Source organism: Mobula birostris, chromosome 13 (assembly GCF_030028105.1).
Source record: "Mobula birostris isolate sMobBir1 chromosome 13, sMobBir1.hap1, whole genome shotgun sequence".
NCBI classification, from domain to species: Eukaryota; Metazoa; Chordata; class Chondrichthyes; order Myliobatiformes; family Myliobatidae; genus Mobula; species Mobula birostris.
This window is the reverse complement of record NC_092382.1, coordinates 23591165-23618143: the sequence shown is the minus strand read 5'-3', so window position 1 is coordinate 23618143 and position 26979 is coordinate 23591165. Positions and strand designations below refer to the sequence as shown.

Here is a 26979-nt window from a genome sequence, read left to right as displayed (position 1 = left end):
GAAGATAATTGAGTTAATTAGCTTCAGGTTGGTCTAGGGGGATTGGCTGAGATGTTGTAAGCCTTGGGTTACCAAGGCTTTGGGTTCTTTTTTTGTTTAGTCTGAGGGTGGCTGTTAACCGGACAGGTGACAATTGCAAGCTGCATATATATATAGTTTTTTTTTAAAATTTCTTGTTTTGATGTGGACATCCAAATTTTTGTTTCTCCACTATTTTTGTAAATAAAAGCACCTCAATCTATTTTTGCCACTCAAGCCATCTTGTTATTTTTCTTAGACAGTTGACCCACAGTTTTTGTGACAGACTGGTAAGAAGGCTCTTGGAAGGTTTCTGGGAATGGTTGGATATTATCGTAAGTTCTGTAAGAACTTTGCTGATATCGCTCTTCCTCTGACTAATCTCCTGAAGAAGGGTGAAAAGTTTGTTTGGACCGAGCCTTGTCAGGAAGCATTTGATCGATTGAAAGTTGTTATTTAGGATTAGGCCAATCAATGTAGTGTCATCAGCAAATTTAATTAACAGATTGGAGCTGTGGGTGGCGACACAGTCATGGGTGCACAGAGAGTAAAGGAGGGGGCCAAGGAGACAACCGTGTGGGGCATGTGTGCTGAGGGTCAGAGAGACAGAGGTGAGGGAGCCCACTCTTACCACCTGCCGGCCATCTGACAGGAAGTCCAGGATCCAGCTGCACAAGGCAGGGTGAAGGCCGAGGTCTCTGAGCTTCTTGTCAATATTTCACACCTTTGTATGGCTAAAGCTCTGCCCATGACTGCAAGGAACTGCAGAGAACTTTGGTCTCATCTGGAAACATCGTAGAAACAAGCCTCCCCTCTGTGGACTCTTCCTGCACTTCCCCCTGCCTCGGGAAAGCAAGCCGTGTACTCAAAGATGCCCACAACTTTGGACATTATTGCTGCAAACCCAATCCCCCATCGGGGAAGAGATACAAAAGCCTTAAAGTGCTTACCACCGGGCTCATGGACAGCTTCCTGCCTGCAGTTGTAAGCCAAATTAATGGTCTCCAGTCCAATAAAATGGACTCGACCTCACAATGTAACTCGACGTGACCCTGCCCCATATGTCTATCTGCACTGCACTTTCTCTGCAGCCATAATGCTTTGTTACAGTTATTGTTTTGTCGTATATCAGCTCAATGTACTGTTGTAATGTATCGATCTGTGTGGATGGTAGGTCAGGCAAGATTTTCACTGTGGCTCAGTACGTGATAAGAATAAACAAATTCCCCCTTTTAATTTTGTGGAAATATTAGATAGACTGAGCTTCTGCTTTGGAACCACAGAGGGAAACTTAACACAACTGAGGAACACAAATAAATAGAAAAGGCTTCAATCTCGCATTACGATCTGCGGTAACCGGGATCAGGTGACCGGTGGTGGGTCTCCCAGACCAATTATCAGAATCAGGTTTAATAGCACCGGCAGATGTCATGGAATTCATTGTCTCTGCGGCAGCAATGGAACCTAATTCATAACAATAGATTTTAACCATTGTGATTTAAAATAAGAATATACATATTAAATAGTTAAATTATATAAGTAGTACAAAACAAAAAATTTAAAAATGTAATACTGTAAACTATTTTAATTGTGTGGAACTATTTGACTGAATGGGTTGTTGCTTTGGAAATTCTGGAGTGAAGCTGAACTAAACTGTACTAAAGTATAACTAAACTTATGAAAAGCTCAGATAAATACAAAAGGCTAAGTTCTCACATAAATGGGTCATATAGCCAGAAACATTGGCTGCTCTTCAGCAGGTAAAAACAGTGGAATGAGGCCTAGTCCCAGGCCTCGGCCCAGTAGTTATGGTCTGAGGTCTGGGACTTGGTGAGAGAAAGCATTTGGCACGGACTAGAAGGGCCGAGATGGCCTGTTTCCATGCTGTAATTGTTATGTGGTTATATGGAAACATGCTGAAAATATTCCAGAATAAATCATTGTCCACCCACAACGAGAGGACGTGATAGATCCGGATCTCACTGCCTTTTCTGAACGGGCGAAAGATGAAGTTACACGTACACTCCAGCAGTGACCGGCAGATGCTGCAGATCTGCGGGAAAACGTGAACAGGAAACGGGATCATGTGCTGGTGGAGGGTCTCCCATCTGATCCGGTGACTCTGCTCCTCGCCCCTCACACGCTGCCCGACCCATCTGCCGCATTTCCCACATTATTCCATATTTACACCAGATACATTTTTACTTCTTCCCTCCATATCTTCCCTGTCCCTTTCCCTCCACCCCAAGGTCACAGAGTCACGGGCTCGATTCCCATCCTGGTCCAACACACAATTCAGACCCAAAACGGAAATGTGCAGGTTTCATTTAAATCCGTCCATGTTTGTAAACACTCATTTCTATTCACATTCCTCCAGCCTCACTGGACAGGAACACTGAAACATCAAGTGAGAAACAGCAGGAGGTGGCCATTCAGCCCCTCCAACCATCAACAAGATGATGGCTGCTCTCCCATCTCAGCCACATGTTTCTGCACGATCATTATTTCTTCGATCCCTCTGGTCTCCACACATCTGTCGGCCTTTGTTTTATGTGAGGACGATCACTGAGTCTTCACCGCCCTCTGTGGTGGGGATTTACAGACATTCACCACCCTCGGAATGGAGACATTTCCCCTCATCTCAGTCCTGGACAGTCCACCCCCTTTTTCAGAGACTGGGATCCCTGGTTCAGCCGGTAATGATGTTGTGCATTTCAATGTGTTCACCTCTCAGTCCTCGATTCTCTAAATGAAAGGGTTATTGCATTTGATCTTTCTTCATATGATGACCCCACCACCGGGGATCAGTCTGGTGAATCTTCATTGCACTCTCCATAACAAATACTCTCTAACCTCTTTGTTAATCCTCTATGGATTTAATTTCCATTTTCTGCAGCCCCGTGTTGCCCCAACCACTCACCTCCCACCCCGTCACTATTTCCACCTTCCCACCTCCCCCTCACCTGGATCCACCTCTCACTCCCCAGCTCTTGCCCCATCCCCACCCCTCACCTCTTTTCTCGGACTATTTCCCGTCCACTCTCAGTCCAGAGGGAGGGTCTCGGCCCGAAATGTTGACGGTCCATTTCCCTCCACAGATGCTGCCCGACCCACTGAGTTCCTCCGGCAGTTTGTTCTTTGGTCTGTGTGACCCGTGTTAGTGTGGGGAGCGGGATTTTACACCATATTCCCGGTACAGTCTCAACAAAACACAAATAATTGTCACTTTGCCCGGACCATCGGCCCCGCTTGCAGGGCAACAGTCTGCCGGTGTTTGCCCCCCAATGTGGTGAATTGCCACCACCGTGGGCTCAGACATTTCCACAGATGAGCCCCTCCTGTCCCCACCGGGACAAACATCCTGTCCGCCCCCTCTCTCCCCGTCTTCATCCTCTCCCTCCCCGGGGAACCGGCATCAAACCGACGGGCCGAGCGGTCTCCTCCTACCTCTCAGCGACACATCAGACTCCGGCCGCAGGAGACGCTTCACAAACGCCCCAACTTCCCTCGGAGGGAAATGGAAATAAATCAGAAAGCGGACATTTACTTTGACGGTTGTCCCGCCGTGACGGAAAGTTCGGGAGACGGTGTCAGCGGGGGTAACGCCCTCTCGGCTGGTCCGCCTCCGCTATTGGCTGGAAGCAGTGATTGACATCGCTTCGTACCAATGGGAATAGCGCAGCGCGTGACTTCTCTGTTGACAGCGGTGGGGGAGGGGCTGCTCACGTGATTAGTAGCCCAGCCGTTAAACCGACCAAGCTCGAGCTCACCAGCGCGCGGGGCACAAAAGGCCCCGGATGATCGGTTGAGGTGAGAAGGGATCTCCGGGTTGGGGGTCTCACCGGGCGGCGTTTTCAACACCGACTTCGGGTAGTTGCTGTGACTCCGGACTCCGTGACCCGCAATCCCGGGACAGTCCTGCTCTCTTCCCTCTCTCTCAGCCCCACCATCCGTACACGGGCCCCGGGGAGCTTCCGGCTGATGAGGGAATGGGAACCGATGGGTCTCTCAGACAGAGCTGAGCTCCAGCTGTCTAAATGCAAGGATCGGGAACTCGGAGAAAGGGAACAAAATCTTTTACATCAGCTGTTGTGAAAATCACCTTTGTTCTGCCTCCAGTCACAAACAAGAGAAAATCTGCAGATGCTGGAAATCCGAGCAACACACACAAATTGCTGGAGGAACTCAGCATTAGTACTCTTTTCCATAGATGCTGCCTGGCCTGCTGAGTTCCCCCAGCATTTTGTGTCTGTTGCTTGTTCCACCCCCTCTTGTTCTGGACTTTTCTACCCGTGAGAACATGTTTTGTCCCACTCTCTCTGGGTACATAATGATATCAAACACCTTTGTCCTGGGCAACAAGTAGCTTCACATCACAAATGTGCCAGACTCCAATGAGACAGACTACTGCCCTTCCCTTCATATTCATTGGCATTGCCATCACTGAGTTCACCACCGTCAGTCACCTGGGGGAGGGTTCAGGGGAAATATTTATGTACAATACAGAAACTGGTGTTACCTGTGTGTATTGTGGTGACGCAAAAGTTGCTGGAGAATTTACAAGTGGGAAGAAGTGGAGTGATATTTGAAATCTGACTTTTTTAAGCATCATTTAGCAAGCAAACCAGATATGGACAGTGTGCAAAAGCTGTGGTGAGAAAATCCTTCATCACCCACTACAGGCCTGCTACATAGGTTGTGTGAGAGTGCAGATGAACTTGATCAAACCCAGAGGACATCAAAGTTTTTATTAACAGTGATTTGCTAGCTGTTAAAATGAATAGCTCAAAATTTTAGTGCCCACACGTTGTCACTGGGCAAAAAATTGCATAGCACAAGATTTTTCCGCACACTGGTCATTACAAATTAGAGGGGAGACCTCCAGTGTCCCCGATGCCCTCACCTACAAGATGTGCATCCAGCTGCAGCTTGTAACCCTGCACTTTAAGGAGTTGAAATGGATGAATTCTGGATCATCCAGGAGATGGAGGCGGTGATTGATATGACATGAAGAGAGGTGAGTTACACCCAAGGTGCAGGACATAAGAAACTGGGTGAGAGTCAGGAAGGGGAATGAGGTTAAATAGCCATCGCAGAGTACTCTTGTGTCCATCCCACACAACAACAGGTGGACCACTTTAGAAACTGTTGGAGGGATTACTGACAGAGGAAAGTCAAAGGGGTGATAGGGGATTTGTTAGTTAGGGAAACAGAACAAGAGGGGACTAATATCCTAGTGATAAGGCTCGCTAGTGCTAGTGTGGGTGGAGGGGTGATGTGGTTAAAATAAGTTGTAGGGGATTTGGGAGATAGAATGACAGAACAGATAGTGGGGAGGGTGAATTCAATTGAATTGACTTTATTACATACATCCTTCCTATACATGAGGAGTAGAAATCTTTACATTATGTCTCCGTCTAAATGTGCAATGTGTAATTTATAGTCATTTATAATAAATAGTTTGTACACAGGACAGTCAATATAACATAGAAATGCAATTGTATCAGCATGAATTAATCAGTCTGATGGCCTGGTAGAAGATGATGTCCCGGAGCCTGTTGGTCCTTTTGCTGTGGTACCATTTCCTGGATGGTAGCAGCAGGAACAGGTTGTGGTGAGTTGGGTCGCCAATATGCTTTGGGCCCTTTTTCACACAGAGGGTTGTGGTTCTGTGGAATGCTCTGCCTCAGAAGGCAGCGGAGGCCAATTCTCTGGATTCTTTCAAAAATGAGTTAGATAGAGCTCTTAAAGATAATGGAGTGAAGGGATATGGGGAGAAGGCAGGAAAAGGGTACTGATTGTGGATGATCAGCCATAATCACAGTGAATGGTGGTGCTGGCTCGAAGGGCTGAATGGCCTACTCCTGTACCTATTGTCTATTGTCTACACACCTGTCTCTGTAAATGTCCTGAATAGTGGGAAGTTCACATCTACAGATTCACTGGGCTGTCCGCACCACTCTCTGCAGGTTCCTGCGATTAAGGGAAGTACAGTTCCCATACCAGGCAGTGATGCAGCCGGTCAGGATGCTCTCAATTGTGTCCCTGTCGAAAGTTCTTAGGATTTGGGGCCCATCCCGAACTTCTTCAGCCGTCTGAGGTGAAAGAGGTGCTGGTGTGCTTTTTTCACAACACAGCCGGTATGCACAGATCATGTGAGATCCTCGGTGATGTTTATGCCAAGGACTTAAAGCTGTTCACCCTCTCAACCCCAGATCCATTGATGTCAATAGGGGTTAGCCTGTCTCCATTCCTCCTGTCGTCCACAATCAGCTCCTTTTTTTTTTAGATTAGATTGGATTCAACTTTATTGTCATTGTGCCAAGTACAGATACAAAGCCAATGAAATGCAGTTAGCATCTGACAAGAAATGCAAAGAATAGTGTTATTTACAAAATAACTGAGAATAAAAAGTAAGTACTACAGCACACAAATATAAAAGTACTGAGACAGTAATACTGTCCCGAGTAGTACTGAGACGGGTGCAATACTGCTTAGCGCTGTGATGAGAGGTTCAGCAGGGTCACAGCCTCAGGGAAGAAGCTCTTCCTGTGCCTGCTGGTGTGGGAGCGGAGGCTCCTGTAGCACCTACCAGATGGGAGGAGAGTAAAAAGTCCATGGTTAGGGTGAGATGCATCCTTGATAATGCTTTTCGCCCTGCCCAGGCAGCATTTATGGTAGATGTTCTCAATGGTGGACAATTAGGTGCCGATAATCCGCTGGGCAGTTTTCACCACACGCTGGAGTGCTTTGCAGTCCGATATAGGACGATTGCCATACCACACTGAGATGCAGTTGGTGAGTATGCTCTCAATGGTACAGCGGTAAAAGTCTGTCATATCCTGGGACAGAGGAGAGCTTTATTGATGCTCCGCAGGAAGTAAAGGCGCTGTTGCACCTTTTTGATCAGGATGGAGGAGTTCAGGGACCAGGTGAGATCATCGAAAATGTGGACACCAAGGAGTTTGAAGCTTGATACACGCTCCATTACAGATCCGTTGATGTAGATGGGGACGTGAGTGTGGCTCCTAGCATGCCTGAAGTCCACAATGATCTCCTTGGTCTTCTGGGTGTTAAGAGGCAGATTGTTGTCGGCACACTACACAGCCAGGTGCTGGACCTCATCCCTGTAGGCCATTTCGTCATCCCCTCTGATCAGACCAACCACCATGGTGGCCTCTGCGAACTTGATTATGGAGTTAGAACCATGTACAGGAATGCAGTCATAGCTGAAGAGGGAGTACAGAAGAGGGCTCAGCACACAGCCCTGAGGCACGCCGGTGTTCGGGGTGAGAGTGGAGGAGGAGAGGTTGTCTAACTTAACTGATTGGGGTCTGTTTGTCAGAAAGTCCGAGGTCCAATTGCAGAGTGATGAGCTGATACCAAGCTGGCCAAGTTTGGTGATCAGCTTGAAGGGGCTTACAGAATTGAATGCCGAACTAAAGTCAATGAACCTCATTCTGACGTAAGAGTTGGGGCTGTCCAGGTGGGTCAGGGCAGAGTGAAGTGCCGTGGAGATGGTGTCCTCTGTTGACCTGTTGGTGCGATGGGGGTCCAGGGTAGTGGGCAGACAGGATTTCAGATGTGATAGAACCAGTCTCTCAAAGCACTTTGCAATGATGGGGGTGAGTGCAACTGGGCGGAAATCATTCAGGCTCGTGGCAGTGGAATGCTTCGGCACTGGCACGATGGTGGTGATCTTGAAGCTTATGGGGACAAATCCCTGGGCCAGTGACAGATTAAAAATGTCCGTGAAGACCCCGGCCAACTGCCCTGCACAGACTCTGAGCACATGGTCAGGTATTCCATCCGGACCAGCTGCCTTCCGTACATTCACCCTGCTCAGGGTGGCACAAACATCGGAGGTGGAAAGTGAGAGAGACAGTTCACCAGGTGGGAGATCCGCTTTGAGGGTGACCTCCTTGTTCTCGCGGTCAAAGCGAGCGTAGAAGTAATTGAGCTCATCAGGGAGGGTAGCAGAGCTGGAAGGGGGCACAGTACTAGGAGGTTTGAAGTCTGTAATGACCTGTATGCCATGCCACATGGGCCGAGGGTCTGAGGAGTTGAAATGCTCCTCGATTCTCTGTTTGTATATGTGTTTAGCCTGAGAGATTCCCCTCCTCAGGTTGGCCCTGGCTGAGCTGTAAGCCTCCTGGTCTCCAGACCTGAAGGCTGAATCTCAGGCTTTGAGCAGGAGGTGAACCTCTCTGTTCATCCATGGTTTCTGACTGGGGAAAACTTTTATTGTTTTTGTGATGTCTCTCTATCTACACACTTGTTGATGTGCTCAAGGACAGAGTTGGTGTATAAATCAATGTTAATCTGAGAGTCTGTGGTGGTATGGGCAGCAAATGTGCTCCAGTCTGTGTGCTGGAATTGGTGCTGAAGAGCAGAGTCAGCCCCCTCCAGCCAGATCTTAATAGTCTTCATTGTGGGTTTCACACGTTTAATGACCGGGCTATACTTGGGAAGCAGAAACAATGAAAGATGGTCGGATCATCCCAGGTGGGGGAGGGTAGTGAGTTTGTAAGCATCAGCCACATTTGTGTAGACATTGTCTAAGGTTTTATTACCCCTGGTGGTGCATAATACATTTTGGTAAAATCTTGGAAGCACAGTACACAGGTTACAATGATTAAAGTCCCCAGCGACAATCAAAGCTCCATCTGGATGCAATGTCTGCAGCTTGCTAATAGCAGCACTGAGGTCTTTCATGGCTACTTTAGCATTAGCATCCAGTGGAACATAAACTGCGACAGCAATGATGCATGTTTTGTGACAATGAGGGGAGGTTGTTTTCTTGACACCAGTCAGATGTTGTTCAGACACCAGATACAGTCAGCAATCAAATGGTTGAGCATGGAGCCCTCTCCTCCCCACCCTCCCACCACCTTCTTTATGGGGTCTCTGCCCCTACCCTCTTCAGTCCTGATGAAGGGTCATGGCCCGAAATGTTAACTGATCATTTCCACGGATGCGGCCCGACCTGCTGAGTACCTCCAGCGTGTTGTGAATGGTGCGATGAATGTGCTGAGCTGTGTATATCACAATGCAAGAAGCATCGCAGGAAAGCCAGATGAGCTCAGGACAGGGAATTATGAAATTGTAGCCATTATTAGGACTTGGTTGCACCCAACAGTCTGAGGGATTTAGAGGAACAAATTTGTAGAGAGATCGCAGACCATGCCAAGAAACAAAGGTTGATTCAGTAAGTGATTTTAACTTTCCATATATTGACTGGGACTCCCATACTGTAAAAGGACTAGATGGGTTAGAGTTTGTCAAATGTGCCCTTAATCAGTAAGTAGAATTCCCGACGTAGAAGTGTGCAATAAGCTGTTAGGGAATGATCCAGGGCTGGTGACAGAATTTAGTGATCATCATGCCATGAAATTCAGGATAAATATGGGAAAAGACAGGTCTGGACCAGGGGTTGAGATTCTAAATTGGAGAAAGGTCAATTTTGATGGTATCAGAAAGGATCTGACAAGTGTGGTTTGGGACAGGCTGTTTCCTGGCAAAGGAGTACTTGGTAAGTGGGAGGCCTTCAGAAGTGAAATTTTGAGGGTGTAGGGATTGTATGTGCCTACCAAAATAAAAGTTGAAAGGTAACTGGTGCAGGGTACCTTGGTTTTCAAGAGATATTGAGGCCCCGGATATTTTGTTCCCCTAAATGCCTCAGACTGTTGGGTGATACCAAGACTCACTAATGACTACATTATCATAATTCCACCGCCTGAGCCCATCTGACTTTTTTTTTTAGTCATCATCTGTTGGTTTCTAAAAGCTTCCCAGTCATTTTTGCTCTTTTGTTTGCCCTCTCTTTGGCTTTTATGTTGGCTTTGGCTTCTCATTTCATCCACAGTTGTGTCTTCCTGCATTTCCAATGCTTCCACTTCTTTGGGATGTATCTATCACTCAGCTCCCGAATTGCTCCCAGAAACTCCAGCCATTGCTGCTCCATTGTCACTCCTACCTTTTCCCTTCCAACCAAGTTTGGCCAGCTTCTCTGTCATAGAAACATGGAGAGGTTCAGTACGGAAACAGGCTATTTGGCCCATCTGGTCAATGCTGAAAAATCATTCAAGCTGTCTAATGCAACTACCTGCACTGGGACCATCGCCCTCCATACCCCTACCATCCAGGCTCCCATCCAAACTTCTTTTAAATGGTGAAACTGAGCTCATATTCACCACTTGTGCTGGCATCTCATTCTGCACTCTCACAACCATTTCAGTAAAGAGCTTTTCCAAATGTTCCTGTTTAATTATCAACTTCCCCACTTACCCCTGACCTCTGGTTGTAGTCTCACCCAACCTCGGTGGAAAAAGCTGCTTGCATTTGCCCTATCTATACCCTCATAATTTTGTATACTTCTAACAAATCCTCAAAGCAATGTATAATTTCTTTCTTTATGTTTAGAGCCTTTCTTAGATGTGTAAGATGATAAAGGGCATTGATCATGTAGATAGCCAGAGGTTTTTTCCCAGGGCTGAAATGGCTAACATGAGGGGGCATAGTTTTAAGGTGCTTTGAATCAGATACCGAGGGGATGTCAGGGGTAAGTTTTTTTACACAGAGAGTGGTGGGTGCGTGGAATGCACTGCCGGCTATTTGTGAGAGTGTACCAGTTACTGTGGGGCCAGGAACCCATGCAGCTCAGTGGGAACAGGGAATAATACCAATGGGGAGAGTCAGACTGAGCCAGGTCACAGATTGGAGACGGCAGAAATGCCCCATTCTGATAGAGACAGGAAGAGCATCAGAGAATTTGCTGGTCACTCCAGATACCAGCTCTGTGCCCAGTTAGAAGATGATTTCTCTCTCCAACCTGGATTGAACCTCACTGTAACAGTGTGATGCCAGATCACACCTTGGCAACTCAAGTGATCTCATCTGAAATGTTGTCCGACACCCATTGATGGATTTTGTAAATCTTTTTACAGGTTAAAAATGACGAGGAATTTATCTACGGGAATCTTGAACACAACACACCAGTTTTGCTGTTCTTGTCCAGATATTTAAGAAGTAGAGCAAGCGAATCACTTGATCGTCCCGCCCGCTCAGACTGTGGGGAGGGATTCACTCAGTCATTTCAACTGAAGATATATCAGCAAGTTCACACCGGACAAGGCCATTCATTTGTTCTGTGGGTGAGAAGGCATTCAGTTGCTCATCCCACCTGTGGACACATCAGTCAGTTCATCCTGGGCAGAGGCTGGTCATCTGCTGAATTTGTGGGGGAGGATGCATTCAGTCATCTGACCTAATGGCTCACCAGCGAGTTCACACCAGGGAGCAGCCGTTTACCTGCTCAGACTGTGGGAAGGGATTCACTTGCTCATCCAAACTGAAGGTACATCACAGAGTTCACACTGGGGAGAGGCCGTTCACCTGCTCAGACTGCGGGAAGCGATTCAGCATATCATCTCACCTTCTGATTCACCAGGCAGTTCACACTGAAGTGAGGGATTTCATCTGCTCAGTCTGTGGGAAGAGATTCTCTCAGTCATCCAACCTACAGAGACACCAGCGAGTTCACACTGGGGAGAAGCCATTCACCTGCTCAGACTGTGGAAAGGGATTCACGCGGTCATCCCACCTGCAGAGTCACCAGCGAGTTCACACTGGGGAGGGGCTGTTCACCTGCTCAGACTGTGGGAAGGGATTCACTCAGGCATCTCACCTACGGAGACACCAGTCAGTTCACAATGGAGAGAGGCCATTCACCTGCTCAGTCTGTGGGAAGACATTCACTCAGTTATCCAACCTACAGACACACCAGCGAATTCACACTGGGGAGAAGCCGTTCACCTGCTCAGACTGTGGGAAGGGATTCACACAGTTAGCTAACCTACAAACACACCAGTCAGTTCACACTGGGAAGAGGCCGTTCACCTGCTCAGACTGTGGGAAGGGATTCACCACATCGTCTCACCTACTGAGTCACCAGTCAGTTCACACTGCAGTGAGGGATTTCACCTGCCTAGACTGTGGGAAGAGATTCTCTCAGTCATCCAACCTACAGACACACAAGCGAGTTCACACTGGGGAGAAGCCGTTCACCTGCTCAGACTGTGGAAAGGGATTCACTCGATCATCCAACCTACAGAGTCACCAGCGAGTTCACACTGGGGAGTGACTGTTCACCTGCTCAGACTGTGGGAAGGGATTCTCTGTCATCTGATCTTTTGGCACACCAGCGAGTTCACACTGGGGAGAGGCCATTCACTTGCTGTGAATGTGGGAAGGCATTCACACGATCATTTCATCCACTGAAACACCAGTGAGTTCACACTGGTTAAAGGCTGATCACCTGCTCACACTTTGGGAAGAGATTCTCTCAGCCATCTCCACCAAGGGTGCATCATTGAGTTCACACTGGGGGGAGGCCGTTCTTCTGCTGTGAATGTGGGAAGGGATTCACTCAGTCATCTAACCTTGTGACACACTAGCAAGTTCACACTGGGGAGAATGTTTCAATAAGCTGCCTGCTGGATATTTGTCCATTACCATTGCTGAATGCAATTTCAACAGTGACTGTCGGTGCTGAACTCTGCAATTATTGCTGCTGCTCACCACACCCAGTTCTGCACCCTGGTCACTGGGCATGGGAGGAGCTTATTCTGCTGCATATTCACCTTTAATGGGACTGGAGATTAATATTCTGGATCTGAGACAAATAAATCAGTTCTATTTTAAACGCTGTCTTCATTACTTAGTGAATTTATAACACACCTTGTACAGTAGAGAGTCAACTCAGGCTGGCTGGACACTGCCAATGATTCTGTTCTACAACAGTCCTTTTAAATCCTCCCCTGTTGTTCCCCTTTTGCTCTCCCTGTGGGATGGGTTCCAGTCACCACTCTGCGGGTGAAGAGGTTTCCCTTGAATTTTCTGCAGACTAAAGAAGTTGAGCTGACTGCAGTTCTGTCTGAGATGTTCTTCACCCCTGAAATCTCTGGGCTGAGTTAACCTCCTTATTCAGGGCTCATTTCCACATTATGGGTCATTTTTCCTGCTTCTAAAGGGTTGTTAGAAAACACCACTGTCCTCTGAAGACTGAAAGCAGGATGGGAAACCATTAGTTGGATGCTCAATGAAGCAGAGTCAGAAACCAGAGGCGGGTCTGCACAGGGCAGAGTTTGGGGCTCTGAACGATGGTCAGGGTAAGAATGTATGATGAGGAGAAGGGAATCAGCAACGGGGTGGGGCAACGAATGACAGAGTAGCAACATTTGGAAGCTGATTGACAGGGAAAATAATTCGGTTGACTGATGACACAAACAACGCCTGTGGTGAGGTGCTCCATTGATCGAGGAACATGTGTGTGTTGGGAATGGTTATATCTATTGAGGGAGTTGTTCCTGCTTGTTTATTCTGTAATATTATGTCCAGATGTTTATTTTAGATTATCCTATCTGTAATAATGTATTGATTATCATATAAATTGTGAGATTCTGTCCTGAACTGGATCAGGTTGGAATTTATGGTGCCTTAATGAAGTTATGGTGGTCATTCATGAGTTTGTATTTTAAAGCAAGATTTTGGTGAATGATATTTGCCACTTCATTGTGCCTTCATATGTAATCAGATTGAGTTAAACTGCTTTAGGATCCCGGAATGTGTTGGATTGTGTCTGGTTTCTCGGCATTTGCTGCATTTATTGCCTTGTTTGTTTGTATTGTATGTGTTTTTGATTTTGTTTCTCTTTTTGTGAACCCCCTTGTGCTGTATTTCTGCAAGGAACCCCTCTGTTTCTGGGAAGAGGTTTCCAACTCTAGTCAGGTGCTCGATGCTTCCCTGTCACCATCTCGTCTGCTCAGATCGTTGGGATGTCTCCCATGGAGGGTCATACTCTGGTTAATGTTTTCTTCCATAATGATGATTTATTTTTCTCAGTTTGCCTCTCATTTAAGTTTTCTGGTCTGTATTTCTTATCATGATTGCAGATACACACCTGGAGTGCTGAATCCTGTTCAGTTTATATACTTAGAAGTTTTATCTGACAGTTGTGATTTTTTTTTTCCATGTGTGTTATTCCTCTTCCTCCTTCTGTCCAAGGTTATTTTAATCTAAATGGGTTTGAGTGTAAATAGTCTTTTCTAAAGTTGTCATTTCAGTTCTTCTTTATCTTTGTAAATTTTACTGATTGAAATAGGACAAAATATTTTCATTAAAAAAGTCAATGTCTGTATTCATGAGAATGTTTATTGCCTTTGTTGTATTTAACTATTGGGCTCTGTTTGGTAGGTTTTTTAAAGCCTTGAACTAAATTTTGTCAAAGGTTTTCCCTATTTCACACTACTTTCTATTGTCTTTGCTTGTTGATATTCCAGATACGTGTGTATCAAGAGTCCCGATGAAGGGTCTTGGCCCAAAATGCTGATTTCCATCCATCAGCTGCCTGAGCTCCTCCAGCACTTTGTGTTTAGTTCAGAAACAAAGGTTCTGAACTTAAAGAGGGGTAACTTTGAAGGTATGAGACGTGAATTAGCTAAGATAGACTGGCAAATGACACTTAAAGGATTGACGGTGGATATGCAATGGCAAGCATTTAAAGGTTGCATGGATGAACTACAACAATTGTTCATCCCAGTTTGGCAAAAGAATAAATCAAGGAAGGTAGTGCACCCGTGGCTGACAAGAGAAATTAGGGATAGTATCAATTCCAAAGAAGAAGCATACAAATTAGCCAGAGAAAGTGGCTCCCCTGAGGACTGGGAGAAATTCAGAGTTCAGCGGAGGAGGACAAATGGCTTAATTAGGAAGGGGAAAAAAGGACATAAATAATCTTCCAGAAATAGTAGGGGACAGAGGGTCCAGTGAGATGGAGGAACTGAGCGAAATACATGTTAGTAGGGAAGTGGTGTTAGGTAAATTGAAGGGATTGAAGGCAGATAAATCTCCAGGGCCAGATGGTCTGCATCCTAGAGTGCTTAAGGAAGTAGCCCAAGAAATAGTGGATGCATTAGTGATAATTTTTCAAAACTCGTTAGATTCTGGACTAGTTCCTGAGGATTGGAGGGTGGCTAATCAGGTGGGATGAGGAAATAAATCCCTTCCCACAGTTTGAGCAGGTGAATGGCCTCTCCCCAGTGTGAACTGACTGATGTGTCAGTAGGGTGGATGACCGAGTGAATCCCTTCCCACACACTGAGCAAGTGAACAGCCTCTCTCCAGTGTGAACTCGCTGATGTACCTTCAGTTGGGATAATCGAGTGAATCCCTTCCCGCAGTCTGAGCAGGTGAACGGCCGGTCTCCAGTATGAACTCGCTGGTGAGCCATTAGGTCAGATGACCGAGTGAATCCTTCCCCACAAATTCAGCAGATGACCAGCCTCTGCCCAGTGTGAACTGACCGGTGTGTCCACAGGTGGGATGACCAACTGAATCCCTTCTCACACACAGAACAGGTGAATGGCCTTGTCCGGTGTGAACTTGCTGACGTACCTTCAGTTAAAATGACCGACTGAATCCATTCCCACTGTTTGCTCAGTGAATCGGTTCCCTCCACCCCCCACTGTGTAAAATGATGGGTGTGCCAGTCGGTCAGATGACCGAGTGAATCCCTCCTCACAGTCTGAGTAGGAAGGATGATCGAGTGAATCCCTTGCTCCTCTTCTTAAATTATCTGGACAGAGACAGCGTGTTGTGTTCGAGATTCCAGTAGACAAATTCCTTGTCATGTTTAACCTGTAAAAATATTTACAAAATCCATCAATGGGTGTCGGACAATATCTCAGATGAGGTCACTTGAGTTGTCAACGTGTGATCTGGCATCACTCTGTTCAACTTCACTGTTACCCAAGTCAGAGAGAGAAATCATCTTCTAACTGGGCACAGTGCTGTTACCTGGAATGACCATCAAATTCTCTGATGCTCTTCCTGTCTCTATAAGAATTGGACCTCTCTGCCATCTCCGATCTGTGACCCAGCTCAGTTTGACTCTCTGCGCTGGTATTATTCCCTGTTCCCACTGAGCTGCATGGGTTCCTGTCCCCACAGTAACTGAAACACTCTCACACGAATAGCCGGCAGTGCATTCCACGCACCCACTACTCTCTGTGTAAAAAACTTACCCCTGACATCCCCTCGGTATCTATTTCCAAGCACCTTAAAACTATTTCCCCTCGTGTTAGCCATTTCAGCCCTGGGAAAAAACCTCTGGCTACCCACATGATCAATGCCCCTCATCATTTCATACACCTAAAAAAGGCTCTAAACATAAACAAGGAAATTATACATTGCTTTGAGAATTTGTTGGAAGTATTCAAAATTATGAGGGTATAGATAGGGTAAATGCAAGCAGCTTTTTCCACTGAGGTTGGGTGGGATGACAACCAGATGTCATGGGTAAGTGGGGAAGGTGAAAATTTAACGGGAACATTTGGAAAAGCTCTTTACTGAAATGGTCGTGAGAGTGTGGAATGAGATGTCAGCACAAGTAGTGAATATGAGCTCGGTTTCGCCATTTAGAAGAAGTTTGGATGGGTCCTGGATGGTGGGGGTATGGAGGGCGATGGTCCCAGTGCAGGTAGTTGCATTGGACAGCTTAAAGTTTTTTTCGGCATTGACTAGATGGGCCAAATAGTCTGTTTCCGTTTGAACTTCTCCATGTTTCTATGACAGAGAAGCTGGCCAAACTTGTTTGGAAGGGAAAAGGTACGAGTGACAATGGAGCAGCAATGGCTGGAGTTTCTGGGAGCAATTCGGGAGCTGAGTGATAGATACATCGCAAAGAAGTGGAAGCATTGGAAACGCAGGAGGACACAACTGTGGATGAAATGAGAAGACAAAGCCAACATAAAAGCCAAAGAGAGGGCAAACTAAAAAGCAAAAACTATTGGGAAGCTTTTAGAAACCACAGAAGACAACTAAAAAAAAGTTGGATCAGCTCGGGGGTGGAATTTTGATATTGTAGTCATTAATGAACCTTGGTAGCACCCAACATTCTGATGCATTTGGAGGAACAAAATATCCAAGGTTCCCTGTGCCAGTTACCTTTCAACTTTTATCTTGACAGGCACATACAAACTAGACACCCTCAAATTTTCACTTCTGAAGGCCTCCCACTTACCAAGTACTCCTTTGCCAGAAAACAGACTGTCCCAAACCACACTTGTCGGATCCTTTCTGATACCATCAAAATAGACCTTTCTCCAATTTAGAATCTCAACCCGTGGTGCACACCTCTCGTTTTCCGTAGTTACTTTGAATCTCATTGCATTATGATCACTAATTTCTGTCACCAGCCCTGGAACATTTCCTAACAGCTCATCGCACACTTCTACGTCAGGAATTCTACAAACTGATTAAGGGCACATTTGACAAACTCTACCCCCTTGAGTCCTTTTACAGTATGGGAGTCCCAGTCAATATATGGAAAGTTAAAATCACACTTTTGTTCCTTGTCATGGTCTGCAATCTCTCTACAAATTTGTTCCTCTAAATCCCTCAGACTGTTTGGTGCAACCAAGTCCCAATAATGGCTACAATATCATAATTCCCTGTCCAAGAGCTCATCTGGATTTCCTACGATGCTTCTTGCATTGTGATACACACAGCTCAGCACATTCATCGCACCATGCTCAACCATTTGATTGCTGACTCTGTCTGAGGTCTGAACAACATCTGACTGGTGTCAAGAAAACAAACTCTCTCTCATTGTCACAAAAACAAAGGAGCTGATTGTGGACGACAGGAGGAATGGAGACAGGCTAACCCCTATTGACATCAATGGATCTGGGGTTAAGAAGGTGAACAGCTTTAAGTTCCTCAGCATAAACATCACCAAGGATCTCACATATAACCATATAACAATTACAGCATGGAAACAGGCCATCTCAGCTCTTCTAGTCCATGCTGAATGCTTACTCTCACCTAGTCCCACCAACCTGCATTCAGCCCATAACCCTCCATTCCTTTCCTGTCCATATAGCTATCCAATTTTACTTTAAATGACAATATCGAGCCTGCCTCTACCACTTCTGCTGGAAGCTCATTCCACACAACTACCACTCTCTGAGTAAAGAAGTTCTCCTCATGTTACCCCTAAACTTCTGCCCCCTAACACTCAACTCATGTCCTCTTGTTTGAATCTCACCTACTCTCAATGAAAAAAGCCTATACACGTCAACTCTATCTATCCCCCTCATAATTTTAAATTCCACTGTCAAGACCCCCTCAACCTTCTACGCTCCAAAAAAATAAAGACCCAACTTGTTCAACCTTTCTCTGTAACTGAGGTGCTGAAACCCAGGTAACATTCTAGTAAATCTCTGTCCTCTCTCTATTTTGTTGACATCTTTCCTATTATTCGGTGACCAGAACTGTACACAATACTCCAAATTTGGCCTTACCAATGCCTTGTACAATTTTAACATTACATCCCAGCTCCTATACTCAATGCTCTGATTTATGAAGGCCAGCATACCAAAAGCTTTCTTCACCACCCTATCCACATGAGATTCCACCTTCAGGGAATGATGCACCATTATTCCCAGATCCCTCTGTTCTACTGCATTCTTCAATGCCCTACCATTTACCATGTATGTCCTATTTTGATTAGTCCTACCAAAATGTAGCACCTCACACTTACCAGCATTAAACTCCATTTGCCATCTTTCATGTACATGGTCTGTACATACCGGCTGTGTTGTAAAAAGAGCACAGCAGCACCTCTTTCAACTCAGATAGTTGAAGAAGCTGGGGATGGGGCCCAAAATCCGAAGGTCTTTCTACAGGGACACAGAGAGTGGTGAATCTGTGGAATTCCCTGCCACAGGAAACAGTTGAGGCCAGTTCATTGGCTATATTTAAGAGGGAGTTAGATATGGCCCTTGTGGCTACGGGGGTCAGGGGGTATGGAGGGAAGGCTGGGGCGGTGTTCTGAGTTGGATGATCAGCCATGATCATAATAAATGGCGGTGCAGGCTCGAAGGGCCGAATGGCCTACTCCTGCACCTATTTTCTATGTTTCTATGTTTCTATGACACAATTGAGAGCATCCTGACTGGCTGCATCACTGCCTGGTATGGGAACTGTACTTCCCTTAATCGCAGGAACCTGCAGAGAGTGGTGCGGACAGCCAGCGCATCTGTAGATGTGAACTTCCCACTATTCAGGACATTTACAGAGACAGGTGTGTAAAAGGGGCCCAAAGGATATTGGAGACCCAATTCACCACAACCACAAACTGTTCCTGCTGCTACCATCCAGGAAACGGTACCACAGCAAAGGGACCAACAGGCTCCGGGACATCATCTTCTACCAGGCCATCAGACTGATTAATTCATGCTGATACAATTCAATTTCTATGTTATATTGACTGTCCTGTGTACAAACTATTTATTATAAATGACTATAAATTACACATTGCACATTTAGATGGAGATGTAAAGATTTCTACTCCTCATGTATATGAAGGATGTATGCAATAAAGTCAATTCCATTCAATTCACCCTCTCCACTATCTGTTCTGTCATTCTGGCTCCCATTTCCCCTACAACTTATTTTAACCACACCACCCCTCCCCCCATCACTAGCACTAGCGAGCCTTACCACTGGATTATTAGTCCCCTCTTGTTCTGTTCCTCTAACTAACGAATCCCCTATCACCCCTTTGATTTTTCTCTGCCAGGTAATCTCAACAGTTTCTAAAGTGGTCCACCTGTTGTTGTGCGGGATGGACACAATAGTACTCTGCGATGGCTATTTAACCTCATTCCCCTTCCTGACTCTCACCCAGTTTCCTGTGTCCTGCACCTTGGGTGTAACTCACCTCTCTTCATGTCATATCTATCACCCCGTCCGACTCCTGGATGATCCGGAATTCATCCATTTCAAGTTCCAACTCCTTAAACTGCAGGGTTACAAGCTGCAGCTGGATGCACATCTTGTACGTCATGGCATCAGGGACACTGGAGGTCTTCCCACCTTCCCACCAATCTCCCCTCAAATTTGTAATGACCAGTGTGACATAAAGCTTGTATTATGCAATTTTCCCACATGTGCACAGTGAATTTTATATAGAGAGGTATTCATTTTAACAGCTATCAAATCACTGTCTATAAGAACTTTGATCTCCTCTGGGTTTGTTTAAGTTCATCTACACTCTCATACAACCTATGTTGCAGGCCTGTAACAGGTGATGATGGATTTTCTTGTCAGAGCTTTTGCACACGGTCCATGTGTCATTTGCTTGCTAAATGACACTTAAAAAAGTCAGATTTTCAAATATCACTCCACTTCTTCCCACTTCCTAATTCTCCAGTAACTTTTGCGTCACCACAATACACACAGGTAACACCAGTTTCTGTATTGTACATAAATATTTCCCCTGAACCCTCCCCCAGGTGACTGACGGTGGTGAACTCAGTGATGGCAATGCCAATGAACATGAAGGGAAGGGCAGTAGTCTGTCTCATTGGAGTCTGGCACATTTGTGATGTGAAAGCTACTTGTTGCCCAGGGCAAAGGTGTTTGATATCATTATGTACCCAGAGAGAGTGGGACAAAACATGTTCTCACGGGTAGAAAGTCCAGAACAAGAGGGGGTGGAACAAGCAACAGACACAAAATGCTGGGGGAACTCAGCAGGCCAGGCAGCATCTATGGAAAAGAGAACTAATGCTGAGTTCCTCCAGCAATTTGTGTGTGTTGCTCGGATTTCCAGCATCTGCAGATTTTCTCTTGTTTGTGACTGGAGGCAGAACAAAGGTGATTTTCACAACAGCTGATGTAAAAGATTTTGTTCCCTTTCTCCGAGTTCCCGATCCTTGCATTTAGACAGCTGGAGCTCAGCTCTGTCTGAGAGACCCATCGGTTCCCATTCCCTCATCAGCCGGAAGCTCCCCGGGGCCCGTGTACGGATGGTGGGGCTGAGAGAGAGGGAAGAGAGCAGGACTGTCCCGGGATTGCGGGTCACGGAGTCCGGAGTCACAGCAACTACCCGAAGTCGGTGTTGGAAACGCCGCCCGGTGAGACCCCCAACCCGGAGACCCCTTCTCACCTCAACCGATCATCCGGGGCCTTTTGTGCCCCGCGCGCTGGTGAGCTCGAGCTTGGTCGGTTTAACGGCCGGGCTACTGATCACGTGACCATCCCCTCCCCCACCGCTGTCAACAGAGGAGTCACGCGCTGTGCTATTCCCATTGGTGAGAAGCGATGTCAATCACTGCTTCCAGCCAATAGCGGAGGCGGACTAACCGAGAGGGCGTTACCCCCGCTGACTCCGTCTCCCGAACTTTCCGTCACGGCGGGACAACCGTCAAAGTAAATGTCCGCTTTCTGATTTATTTCCATTTCCCTCCGAGGGAAGTTGGGGCGTTTGTGAAGCGTCTCCTGCGGCCGGAGTCTGATGTGTCGCTGAGAGGTAGGAGGAGACCGCTCGGCCCGTCGGTTTGATGCCGGTTCCCCGGGGAGGGAGAGGATGAAGACGGTGAGAGAGGGGGCGGACAGGATGTTTGTCCCGGTGGGGACAGGAGGGGCTCATCTGTGGAAATGTCTGAGCCCACGGTGGTGGCGATTCACCACATTGGGGGGCAAACACCGGCAGACTGTTGCCCTGCAAGCGGGGCCAATGGTCCGGGCAAAGTGACAATTATTTGTGTTTTGTTGAGACTGTACCGGGAATATGGTGTAAAATCCCGCTCCCCACACTAACACGGGTCACACAGACCAAAGAACAAACTGCCGGAGGAACTCAGTGGGTCGGGCAGCATCTGTGGAGGGAAATGGACCGTCAACATTTCGGGCCGAGACCCTCCCTCTGGACTGAGAGTGGACGGGAAATAGTCCGAGAAAAGAGGTGAGGGGTGGGGATGGGGCAAGAGCTGGGGAGTGAGAGGTGGATCCAGGTGAGGGGGAGGTGGGAAGGTGGAAATAGTGACGGGGTGGGAGGTGAGTGGTTGGGGCAACACGGGGCTGCAGAAGATGGAAATTAATTCCATAGAGGATTAACAAAGAGATTAGAGAGTATTTGCTATAGAGAGTGCAATGAAGATTCACCAGACTGATCCCTGGAGTGGTGGGGTCATCATATGAAGAAAGATCAAATGTGATAACCCTTTCATTTAGAGAATCGAGGACTGAGAGGTGAACACATTGAAATGCACAACATCATTACCGGCTGAACCAGGGATCCCAGTCTCTGAAAAAGGGGGTGGACTGTCCAGGACCGAGATGAAGAGAAATGTCTCCACTCCAAGGGGGGTGAAAGTCTGTAAATCCCCATCACAGAGGCCGGTGAAGACTCAGTGATCATCCTCACATAAAACAGAGACCAGCAGATGTGTGGAGACCGAAGGGATCGAGGAAATGAGGATCGGACAGAAACATGTGGCTGAGATGGGAGAGCAGCCGTCATCTTGTTGATGGTTAGAGGGGCTGAATGGCGACCTCCTGCTGTTTCTCACTTGATGTTTCAGTGGTCCTGTCCAGTGAGGCCAGAGGAATGTGAATAGAAATTAGAAACATAGAAAAACTACAGCAGAACATAGGCCCTTCAGCCACAAAGCTGTGCCGAATATATCCTTACCTCAGAAATTACCTAGGGTTACCCATAGCCCTCTATTTTTCTAACCTCGCTGTATCTATCCAGGAGTCTCTTAAAAGACCCTATCATATCCGCCTCCACTACCGTCGCCGGCAGCCCATTCCACGCACTCACCACTCTGTGCAAAAAAAGAACTTACCCCTGACATCTCCTCTGCACCTACTCCCCAGCACCTTAAACCTGTATCCTCTTGTGGCAACCATTTCAACCCTGGGAAAAAGCCTCTGACTATCCACAAGATCAATGCCTCTCATCGTCTTATACACCTCTATCAGGTCACCACTCATCCTCCATCGCCCCAAGGAGAAAAGGCCATGTTCACTCAACCTATTCTCATAAGGCATGCTCCCCAATCCAGGCAACATCCTTGTAAATCTCTTCTGCACTCTTTCTATGGTTTCCACGTCCTTCCTGTAGTGATGCAAACAGAACTGAGCACAGTACTCCAAGTGGGGTTGACCAGGGTCCTATTTAGCTGTAACACTACCTCTTGGCTCCTAAACTCAATCCCAGGGTTGATTTAGGCCAATGCACCGTACCGCCTTCTTAACCACAGAGTCAACCTTCGTAGCAGCTCTGAGTGACTTATGGACTCTGACCACAAGATGCCTCTGATCCTCCACACTGCCAAGAGTCTTACCATTAATACTATATTCTGCCATCATATTTGACCTACCAAAGTGAGCCACCTCACACTGATCTGGGTTGAATTCCATCTTCTACTTCTCAGCCCTGTTTTGCATCCTATCAATGTCCGCTGTAACCTCTGACAGCCCTCCACACTATCCGCGACACCTCAAACCTTTGTGTCATCAGCAAATTTACTAACCCATCCCTCCACTTCCTCATCCAGGTCATTTATAAAAATCACCAAGAGTAGGGGTCCCAGAACAGATCCCTGAGGCACACAACTGGTCACCGACCTCCATGCAGAATATGACCTGTCTACAACCACTCTTTGCCTTCTGTGGGCAAGCCAGCTCTTGATCCACAAAGCAATCTCCCCTTGGATCCCAGGCCTCCTTACTTTCTCAATAAGCCTTGCATGGTGTACCTTATCAACGTTTTTCTGATGTTAGCCTTAAACTAGACTGGTGTTTAATATTGTGGATCTGTAAAAGATAAATCAGTTCTGTTTCAAATCTCATGTCACAGATACTTACTGTCTCTGCCGCACTCACTCTGTACACTAGAGAGGCCACTCAATCCGTCTGGTCCCTGCCCATGTTTCTGTTCCATATCAGTATTGTAAAATCTAGCCCTGTTGTTCACTTCACCTCTCACTCTCCCCATGATGACAGGTTGCAACTCGTCACTACTCTGCAGGAGAAGAGATTTCCCTTGAACTTCATAGAATCAGAAATCGAGAGCAGATTACAGGCCCCTCGGCTCACAATGTTGTGCCAATCATGTAACCTACTCCAGAAACTGCCTGGAATTTCCCGACCGCATTGCCCTCTATTTTCCTAAGCTCCATATACCTGTCTATTGGTAATCATTTTCCAATGTCTATAGATTCAGGATCAGTTCCTGTGGATTGGAGGGTAGCTAATGTTATCCCACTTTTGAAGAAAGGAGGGAGAGAGAAAACAGGCAATTATAGACCAGTTAGTCTGACATCAGTGGTGGGGAAGATGCTGGAATCAATTGTGAAAGATGTAATAGCGGCACATTTGGATAGCAGTGGCAGGATAGGTCCCAGTCAGCATGGATTTACGATGGGAAAATGATGCTTGACTAATCTTCTGGAATTTTTTGAGAACGTAACTATGAAAATGGACATGGGAAAGCCAGTGGATGTAGTGTACCTGGACTTTCAGAAAGCCTTTGATAAGGTCCCACATAGGAGGTTAGTGTGCAAAATTAGAGCAAATGGTATTCGGGGTAGGGTACTGACATGGATAGAAAATTGGTTGGCAGACAGGAAATAAAGAGTAGGGATTAATGTGTCCTTTTCAGGCAGTGACCAGTGGGGTACCGCAAGGCTCGGTGCTGGGACCGCAGCTATTTACAATATACATTAATGATTTAGATGAAGGGATTAAAAGTAACATTAGCAAATTTGCAGATGACACAAAGCTGGGTGGCAGTGTGAAATGTGAGCAGGACGTTATGAGAATGCAGGGTGACTTGGACAGGTTGGGTGAGTGGGCAGATGCATGGCAGGTGCAGTTTAATGTGAATAAATGTGAGGTTATCCACTTTGGTGGCAAGAACAGGAAGGCAGATTACTATCTAAATGGTGTTAAGTTAGGAAAAGGGGAAGTACAACGAGATCTCGGTGCTCTTGTTCATCAGTCACTGAAAGCAAGCGTGCAGGTACAGCAGGCAGTGAAGAAAGCTAATGGCATGCTGGCCTTCATAACAAGGGGAATTGAGTATAAGAGCAAAGAGGTCCTTCTACAATTGTACAGGGCCCTGGTGAGACCACACCTGGAATATTGTGTACAGTTTTGCTCTCCAAATTTGAGGAAGGACATTCTAGCTGTTGAGGGAGTGTAGCATAGTTTCACAAGGTTAATTCCTGGCATGGTGGGACTGTCATATGTTGAAAGATTGGAGTGACTGGGGTTATATACACTGGAATTTAGAAGGATGAGAGGGGATCTGATTGAAACGTATAAGGTTATTAAGGGATTGGACACGCTAGAGGCAGGAAACATGTTCCCGATGTTGGGGGAGTCCAGAACCAGAGGCCACAGTTTAAGAATAAGGGATAGACAATTTAGAACGGAGTTGAGGAAAAACTTTTTCACCCAGAGGGTTGTGGTTCTGTGGAATGCTCTGCCTCAGAAGGCTGTGGAGGCCAAGTCTCTGGATGCTCTCAAGTAAGAGATGGATAGAGCTCTTAAAGATAGTGGAATCAAAGGTTATGGGGATAAGGCAGGAACTGGATACTGATTGTGGATGATCAGCCATGATCACAGTGAAAGGTGGTTCTGACTCAAAGGGATGAATGGGCTACTCCTGTGCCTCTTGTCGATTGTCTAAGTGTCTTAAAAGACCCTATTGTATCCACGTCTACCAATGTCTCTGGCTGTGCATTCCACACACCCACCACTCTTTGACATCTCCTGTGCGCCTGCTTCCAAGCACCTTAAAACTATGCCCCTCGTGTTAGGCATTTCAGCCCTGGGAAAAAGCCTCTGGCTATCCACACAACCAATATCTCTCATCATCTTATACACCTGCATGAATTCCCTGCATGATTTTCTCCAGGCTGAATAAGACGATGAGCTCCCTGTGTATTTGAAGTTCTTCAGTGCTGTGAAATAATTTAGCTAAACTCCTTCTTCGCTGCTCTTTTCAATGTTTTTGGTCACTTTCACTAATTTCAAAGGGCTGTGCCTCAGACAGCTGGGTTGTTGCAATGCGACTCTAAAGTCTGACAGCAGACTAGCGAATGAATCTTCGATGGAGCAGATTCAGAAACCAATGAGGTGCCGGCCCGAGTCAGGGCTTTGAGGCTCCGGAGAGAGATGGGGTCTAGAGTTTCTGAGGAGGAGGCGGAATCAGACCAGCAGGATGTGTCTACAAATGAAAGATCAGAAACATTTGCAAACCGATTGATTGAAAAAAAAGTTGGTTAATTTCTGCAAAATACTGAAGAAATCAGCGGATCAGGCAACAAATGTGTAGAGGAATAAATAGGTAACATTCAGGCCAAACCCTTTCAGCATGCCTAGACTGTGTACTCCTCTGCTTAGTCGCTGCCTGAACTGCAGAGTTCCTCCAGCATTTTGTGTGTGTATGTCTCTGTATTTCCAGCAACTGCAGAATCTCTTGTGTTTTATATCTACATTTGTAAGAGGATTGTACTTTGGCATTTGATACACGTTGATATTGAGTATATTGTTTATGCGAACCGCTTTCTGTGTTAAAACAGCTGCTGAATTTTCTATATACACAAAAAAATACTTAAGTATGGACATGGAACCGGTGCTTCCAGAAACTTATAATGGCGCCGGCATTACCCATAAATCCCTGCATTAGAAAGTTCGCCGTCGCCGAAGCACCGATCAAATGCGCAGGTGTCAGGGTTGTGACGTTGCCGAATATCACGCATGCGCGCAGTACAGTGGGCCTAAGTAGGTTGCCTGCAGGTCAGAGTGAGTTTCCGGGGTTTAGTAGGGGGTTTCAACACCGACTTCGGGACAGTTGCTGTTAATTCCGGACACCGTGACCCACAATCCCGGGACAGTCATGCTCTCTTCCCTCTCTCTCAGCCCCACCATCCGTACACGGGCCCCGGGGAGCTTCCGGCTGATGAGGGAATGGGAACCGATGGATCTCTCAGACAGAGCTGAGCTCCAGCTGTCTAAATGCAAGGATTGGGAACTCGGAGAAAGGGAACAAAATCTTTTACATCAGCTGTTGTGAAAATCACCTTTGTTCTGCCTCCA

At 46.6% G+C, this 26979-nt stretch overlaps 1 protein-coding gene across 1 annotated transcript in view; it reads left to right on the top strand.

Moving 5' to 3' along the window:
- Positions 1-3768: 3768 nt before the first annotated feature.
- The window catches only part of LOC140208566 (uncharacterized), a 189704-nt gene continuing 166493 nt past the window's right edge, over positions 3769-26979 (top strand). The window contains 2 exon segments of the mRNA XM_072277316.1: positions 3769-3828; positions 10965-11974. Of these exon segments, the coding sequence (XP_072133417.1) occupies positions 11288-11974 (687 nt within the window). The 5' untranslated portion in view covers positions 3769-3828; positions 10965-11287.